This window comes from Musca domestica, unplaced genomic scaffold (genome assembly GCF_030504385.1).
Source record: "Musca domestica strain aabys unplaced genomic scaffold, Musca_domestica.polishedcontigs.V.1.1 25, whole genome shotgun sequence".
Taxonomy (NCBI): Eukaryota; Metazoa; Arthropoda; class Insecta; order Diptera; family Muscidae; genus Musca; species Musca domestica.
In genome coordinates this window covers 432640-441139 of record NW_026712277.1, presented here as the reverse complement: position 1 = coordinate 441139, position 8500 = coordinate 432640, and the positions used below count along the sequence as shown (strand labels likewise).

Genomic DNA, 8500 nt, shown 5'->3' with positions numbered 1-8500 from the left:
CGGTCTTTATTATTTCCAAAAATTGAAATCCAGGATTTCTGGTCTTCAAGTTACAAAAATTGGAAAAAAAATAAAAAAAAACTCAAAAAATTAGATAAAAATACACGATTTCTAATTTTCATGAAGTTACAAAAATTCATTAAAAAATATTTTGATTTCAATTTCTTTAGGAAGTTTTCAAAATTTCTCAAACAAAATCCATTACTTAAAAATTCAATCCTAAAAAATCAAGATTTTTTTAATTCAAAATTGAAGTCACAAAAATTTGTTTAAAAAATCAACAATTTCTGGTCTTTAAGATATCAGAATTTGCTTTTCTTTTAAAAAAATACACGAATTCTATGCTTAAGGGAGCTATCAATAAATTCCTTCCACGATTTCTTGTCTTCAAGAAATCACAAAAGACAAAATTTTTTTAGTTATATATTTTTTTATATATCCAAAAAAAATCCAAAAATTTATAATTTTTTTTTCTAAAAATTTAAATTCTATAAATTTCATTTTTTTTTTTTTTTTTTGAAAATTCCTATGCATATAATTTCCCTTTAAGGGAATTTTTATTTCTGACGAAAATTAATTTTTTTTTAATATTTCAATAGCTTTTGATGAAAATGGAAAATTTCCAGAGCAAACAAAAATTTCCCAAAAAATATTCCAAAAGGGAAATTTTTGTTTTTGGATTTTATCGAATTTTCCTGATCACTAAAGAAATTTTAAAAGCTAAAATGGCAAAAAAATGAATTTTTAGAATATTCTTCCTTGAAAACTATTAAATTCATGACAAAACTCAATTTTTTATTTTTAGTAAAAATTAAAGTTTTATATCATAGGAGTTATTTTCTAATAACTTCTGGATAGAATATCCCAGACAAAAAACAAGGGAACTGATATGAGGATCGGTGACTCTGCCTTAACCCATTATCATCTTTCTCCACTAATAGCCAAACGTTGTTTTTATAAAAACAACAATAATGTCATTAAGCCTAAATATTTTGCAACAACATTTTTAGGAATTTTGATAAAAATCAACAATTTTCAGAAAATCCAGTGCAAACAATAATTACCCGAAAAATATCCCAAAATGGAAAATTTTGTTATTTTTTCGATTATTTTATTCCTTAACAGCTAAAATGAAGTGAAAAAAATTTCCTTTTAGTGATATTTTTAATTTCCACTCAAACTCGAAATTTTCCGTATCTTTTCAGACAATTTTTACATTTATAAGAAAAATTTCTCTTGGTTTTGTTACAAATACCAAGTTCCTGCTGTATTTTATACTTTATTTATTTTTTTTTTCTTGGGTTCTTTTGTTTCGTTTTCATTTTTATTAAATTTATTTATTTTTATTGTTTTTCTTTTGTTTTATTTTTGTCTTTATTTTTGGATTGTTTTGTTTATTTAGTTTTTTTCCTTATTTGCATTACTTGCTTTTATGTTATTCTCTTCCGTTTTATTTCGTCAGAGGAGTTCCATTATTTTTTTGTTACAGAAATAATAAATTCAACCAAAAAAAAAAAAAAATAATTAAAATTGGTATAAAAGTAAATAAATTTTATTTCTGAGAAAAACAGTAAAATCTTACTTTAGCAATACTCATTCAAAAACTTTCTTCTCTAGAAATGGAAAAATAGCAATGGCTGCTTAAACAAGGTTTTTGGGTTCGGGAGGTTGTGGCTGTTTTATGGGGACCCATTGTGGATGTGGCTGAAGGATTTTTTTTTTTTTCACATTTTTTAAAAATAATAATGAAGAAATCCATTTAGGAAAAATTTTGAAGCCCCATGATCAATATCTGAAAACATAACCTGAAAAACAAAAGTTACTCAGAGTCCTCTTTTTTGTCGAAAAATGTTCAAAATGTTCCAAGGAAAATTGAATTATCCGCCACATTCCAAAAATGTCCCAAGAAGGAAAAAATAGAAAAAATTATATGCGAAAATCTGAAATCATATCCTCAGAAGCAAACGTTACCGGTCTCCAGATATTATTGAAATTTTTAAAATTTTCCAATTGGCTACATTCAGAAAATTTCTTTAGAAAAAATTCCTACGCCTTTAGAAACATGCTACACAGATATTGCAGAATACAAATTCAAACATTTTCTGTAGGTTTTTATTAAAGGTATCACACAAATTTTCCAAATTGTCCATGAAAAATTAAATTCTTAAAATTAAATTATTGGCCAAATTTGTTGGCGTCTATTCTCTTATTGTCGCGTCAAGCAATGGGGCCAATAGAATTGTGAAGGTCTCTAACCCAGGAAAAATTGACTTCCACAAAATACATCATCAATCTGGAGCGAAATGGCTTCACTACTGTCCTACTGTCTGGTTCCTTGCTAAGAAGAGAGGGAGAATATTTCTTTTTTTATTTTTCCAACTCTAGACGTCTGTATTTTAGGAAAAGTTTTGAAATAATGTGCTATGCAAATATGATAAGAGTTTCCTTGTCAGCATCAGGGTCAACAAATGGCATGAATTTTCAAAATGTCTTAGAAACTTGAGCTCTTTTTTTGTTACACGATAATGTGGAATAAAATCATTTCGGCCAACCAAATTTTTTATACTCTTCACTATGTGAAATCTTGACTTAATCGGGTTTCCTCAAACTACGCCGTATTAACAGGGAAATCGGGGGCGAAATGTTCAAAAATACCGAAAACTAGGAGGTAACGATATAGGGAACCTATATCAAAAAAGTGGACCTATAGAGAATTATAGACCTTTAGGAATTAAATTAACACATAGTATCCGAAATGGCAAATTACGGCTGATTTGATTGGAAAAACCTTTAAAATAGCCTAAATCTAGAGGTACAGTTATATTGAGTTTATGCCGAAAAGTGGACCTACATTTTGCGAGGAGTTAAACCAGCCATCGAGATCCCAATATTCAAACTACAACTTATTTGGTTGAAAATTGTGGCCGAATCCTTCAAAGTACCGAAAATCAGAATATAATGTCGTATGGGGTCCTATACTAAGACGTGTATGTTTTGCGAAGAGTTAAACTACCCACCCAAAACCTGAAATATAAATTATAAGTGTTTTGATTTGAGATTAGATTAGATCAGGGCCATAACAAAAAAATGAACCTAATTAATTTTTTTTAGAAGGAGTTTATCTAACCACAAAGATCAACTGATTTGGCTACAATAGGAAACAAAATCTTGAAAAGCATCAGAAATTAGGGGGGTACTGTCATAATGGTGCTATCAGGAGGTACAGTTCCAAAATATGAATCTACATTGAATATATTTGGAGAGTTATTAATCTACCAAAAAATAATCAGAACTATTAATTCACAGCTAATTTGGTTGGAAACTGATACAGAAACATTTTAAATACCCAAAGTCAGGAATTACAGTTATATGGGGTCTAAACAAAAAGAAGACCTTTAAAGATTTTATTTTAGAAATTAACCTCGGAGAAGCTGAAATTTAAAATTACAGCCGATTTGGTTGGATATTGGGACCGGCACCACCAAAATACCCAAAGACCAGAACAATCTGATAGGAGGCCTAAGAGAGCAGTTCAGATTCATCACTGAGAAATCGAAATCTGACATTACAGTCATTTCGGTTGGAACGGAAATTTCAAAAATCTGGATGTTCAACCCACCGAGAACCCGAAATCTGAAGTCAAAGGTAATTTGGTTGAACATTTTGGCAGGAGCCTTTAAAAACCCAAAAATCAGGAAGTACCATTATTAAGAGCAATGCCGGTGCAAATTATCTGATCTCTGGAGTGATTTCAACAGAAGGATATCTCTAATTCGACAAGGACGCTAATCATGGAGTTATATACATTATGGGGTCTCCAACGAAGTGTTGTTGACATTTGATGGTGAAGAGCATAAAAATCTCAAATGAAAAAAAAATTAAATAAAATATTTGTCATTTCGCACCTATTTTTATAAATAAAGAATCCAGCCCTGTACATCTCCTTATGACATCTCTTCCATGGTCGGCTTAGAAAAGTACTTTTGAGAACATTTTGGCAATAAAATTAATACTTTCTGAACTTTTGTGATTTGACTCTTTTAACATCTCAAATGATATTTATGTCCTCCGACATGGCCAATGCCTATATAAAGTCGGCCTTAGGCCATGGGACGATCTGTGAACCGGTGTGATAACTAAGTTTTCGTCAGAATACATAATTTTGATTTGAAATTCAAATCACAATTGTGTAAAATATCCAAGTTTATTCTAAGATTGTTGTAAAAAGTAGACTTCTTGTCCGACCTTACATTGAACATTTTCCCAATACTTCTTAAAATTTTTAAAAATATTCCTTAAAACAACCACACACCAAAATTGCATTCTTAAATGGAGAAAAGAATTTTTTATTGTTTTACTTGTTTTTTTTTTTTTTTTCAAATAAAATTGGAAAAGCAAATTAAAAAAAAAAACAACTTTAAATAATTGGGCAGTCCACAAATTCAAAAAAAGTGGGGGATTTCTTGCCGTTTTAGTAGTACATTTCTGTAAAAGAGAAAAAGAGAGAGAGAGTAAAAGAAAAAAAAGTGTTGTGTTTTATTTTGATTTAGTTTTTTTCGTGTTAAGATTACACATTTATTCGAATTAAAAAAAAGAAAACATTTTCAGGCGGGCTAGGGCTAAGTGGGGATGGTTTCAAATATTTTAAACATTGAAAAACTTTTATTTTTTTAATGATTATATTTACAAAAGTTTTGTGTCTGTGGCGAGGGGGTTGATATATGTTTTGTTTTTTTGGCCTACAAAAAATAATAATAAATTAATTTATTATTACTAAATGAATGATAATAATCTTGTTCGTATTTAATGGACTGCTGTTGTAAAGCATTTTAAATAAAATACAAATCATATCGTACATTCTAAAAAAGAAACAGAATATTGCAAAAAAATTGAATGTTTATAGGTAGGTATATTTATATATATGTAACACGACTATATACTTATATAATAAATGGTGTATTATAAAAAAAAAAAGTTAATAGAAATTAGGTTTAATTTTCAAAAGGACTACAAAAATGTTGGGGGGTTCCTTTCATGTTTTTCGTTTCATTTTTTGTTAAGCGGCGGCAAATCTAGAGAATAGCTAAGGGCATAGTAACTACAATAAATCAAAAGTAGGGTATAGCTTAGCAAAATAGGTATCTTAGAGAAAATTTTGGGAGATTTTGGCAGTTTATTTTGTTTCCATAAAGTTGTGCTGAAATTCCATTTCTTTCTTTCTTTCGTTCGCTTTACTTTGCTGACTAAAGAAGTTTTTACTATTTTAATAGCGTCAAATATCAAGGTTTTTTCTTAATTAAATTTCGTGTTGTTTTTTTTTACTTCCAATAATAATAATTGTTTAAAATAATCATACCAGGGGTATTACAAATTATCCGGTGCTCAACAAAATCTCAGGGAGTGGGGGGGGGGGAAATTTTTCAGGGAAATCATTTAAAACAAAAATGAAAAAATACTGCTGTGCTTTGTTTGTAATTTGTAAAGATTTTCGTTTCGATTTTTTGTTTTGGGAAAAAACCACTAAGTCTTCTCTACTACTCCTCTTTGACAAACAAGCCTTAGAACAAACCCTTCTTCTTTTTCTCCTTTTTGCCATCGACATTATCCGTACTGCTATTCGCCCCCAGGCTGCGTCGTTTCAACTCTTCCAATGTGATGTGGTTGACTTCCTCCCATTCCTTGCGTTCCCGCTCAAATTCCCGCCGCTTCTCTTCCAACTCACGTATCTGCAGCTCCAAGGCCTTTTTACGCTCTTCATGGCGCCGGGCCAGCTCGATTTCGGAATCCTTAAGTTTTTGCATTTTTTCCTTTACCTTCATGTCGAACACTTGCTCCATCTCTGCCTCCATTTTCTTCATTTTCAATTCATGTTCTCGTTTCTCCTCCTCCATTTGTGTCAAGGGATTCTTGTTGGAGAGTCGGGCCTTACCATCGACCAGACCCAGTTCGGATAGTTTGCGACATCTATAGTTTTCATAGTGGACATTGTTGGTAACATCTTTGAGATCCTGGAGATGGGTTCTTATCACCATGTTACGCAATGCAATAAAATCGCAGTGGGACAAATTCTCCACCTCCACCAGACCCCAAGGATAACGTCTGCCTCGCACCTTCTTGCCATCGGCCAGCTCCACAATGGTATTGGCTCCGACCACAGCAAAGGGCACCCGGGTCCTTAGATTCTGTGTGGTTTTACTTTCCTCAGCCGCATCCTCCAGTGTTGAGGGGAAGTCATAGATCTTGATTTTGTGCTGGGCAATTTCATTCAATATCTGTTTCTTAAACAAATGCACTTCATCGGGTGTCAATGTATCGGCCTTTGCAATGACAGGAACCAAGTTAACCTTATCCGACAGACTTTGCATACAGGCAATATCCAACGGCCTCAGGCCATGGCCTGTGGGTCCAATGAAATACAAACAACAGTGGACACGATTATCTGGTATCTGCTTGCGATACACCCGGGATTCAGCTGTCAAATATTCTTCATATTTCGAGTCAACATATTCCAGTATGGGCACCCAACAATTTGTGTTATCCACACTGTCACCAAAACCGGGGGTGTCCACAACAGTCAGTGTCAAATTAACACCATTCTCCTTCAACAACACCTTGGTGGCCTCTACGGCCACGGTTTTCTTCTTACGCAAGGAAGGACCAGGATACTGTTCAGCATTGTAGATGTCCGACAGGAACATGGAATTGATCAGGGTAGATTTACCCAAACCACTGGCGCCCACCACCATAAGCGTGAATTCGAAACCCCGCTTAACTGCTTTGCGATACACCTGATTCGGCAGATTGGCAAAACCGACGTAACCTGCAATTTCCATGGGCTTGTTGCGTACTGGCAATGGTGGCTTCTGTTTGGGCTGTGACTGCTGCTGTTGCAGTTGTTGCTTTTGATTTTCTTGTTCTCTCTCTTGTAATTCTGTGGTCAACTTATTGGAATCATTATGGCCTAGATTTGAGGAATCTCCGGCACTGCCGCCGCCACCACCAGGCGAACCATTGGCTTGTTGTTGTAACACGGCCGCCTTAGAGAGGACACCAGAACCGCCGCCCACGCATACACTAGTGGCTGTTACATTAGAGGCAGGTTGTTGTTTATCTCTGAGGGCCAATTGTGCCAAAGTGCTGGGTAACGAGGAGATGGCTCCATTGACATTGGAACGAGGACTATTCTGCATGATGATGCCGTTCGTTCGTTTGTTTGACAGGCCTTTGGCTTTGCTTTCGATGCCTAACGCGCTACTTGAAAATTTGATGGCGTCGTCGTTGCGTCGTACGATCCTTACTGCAATATTCGTCACCGCTTAAATGATTGGTGTTGTTGTTTTTGCTATAGCCGCTGCCTCAATGTACGGGGTTTATCTTTGCTTCACAAAAAAACACACAACACTCATACACACAACACAACATGGGAGATAGGAGGGGGACAACACTCACACTACACACACATGGATAGTTTTGTATGAGGGAGAATTTTCCAATTTTATTTCTCAAATGCAATAAAAAGGCGTCGTTCTTGGCTTTATTTTTTTCTTTCTTTGTTCCAATTTCTGGTTGTTGCTGTAGTGTTAACAGAAATTTACAATATTTTGTTTTAATTTTGTGTGCATTTGCTTTTGATTTTCCAATACTTCTTTAACCGCACGCACTCTGTGTTATTTTTTTTTTGGAACTTCTTTACGCTTCGTATTTTCTTCCATGCAATAAAATCATGTCACACCTAAAATTTTGCTTTTTGCTGTTGATTCGTTGCCTTTTCACGTATCTCTCTTCTTCCTCTTCTTGTTCTTCCTTTGTTCCTTTTTGCTTTTTCCGTCCTTTTTAATTTGCTCACTCGGCACACATACAGTTCGCTTTATTTTTTTGGCGTAAAACAGGCTTTGTTATGTTTGTTGTTTTCGGAATTTTAGTTAATTAAGCTTTGTTGCTGCTTTGCACCTCGCTTGTTTTTATTTCAAACAATAATTCGTTTAGTTTAATTCAATGGAAAAAAGTATTACTTCGATTTCACGGTTGACGGTTGTTGTGTGTGCTCGCACTCGACTCTCATCGTTAATGCCCCTAGAGAACCAAGTCTATTGTGGCTGGAATTAACGGCGTCACAGCAGTGCGGTGTATGATAACGGCGTTATGCATTATTCTTATCGGCCATGGAGATGGTGTGGTGTTATTTGAAATTGAAATTAGGAATTTTTTGGATTTTTTTGGAATTTTTTATAGGAAAACATAAATTTTATAATTAAATAAACATATCTTATTTAAATACGTTTTATTTAATAGCTTTTTCAAATTTTATACACAATTTACGAATTTGCGCTCTCATTTCCAGCAGAGATGGGAAAATGTAAGTGATTGTACTTTTTGTCACCTGTGTTGGCACTGGCTTTTAGTGTTAAAATCGACGGAAATTTTTAAAAATCAATGACATAAAGGGCAATGTATTAAATTTTATATTACATAGCAGTAGAAAGGAAATTAATTACGATAA

The 8500-nt window shown here is 33.6% G+C and overlaps 1 protein-coding gene across 1 annotated transcript; it reads right to left on the bottom strand.

Moving 5' to 3' along the window:
* Positions 1–4620: 4620 nt before the first annotated feature.
* Positions 4621–8069, bottom strand: LOC131802948 (protein peanut-like). Its single transcript, XM_059123774.1, has one exon. The coding sequence runs from the start codon at positions 7188–7190 to the stop codon at positions 5559–5561; it is 1632 nt and encodes a 543-aa protein (XP_058979757.1). The 5' UTR covers positions 7191–8069; the 3' UTR covers positions 4621–5558.
* Positions 8070–8500: the final 431 nt, after the last annotated feature.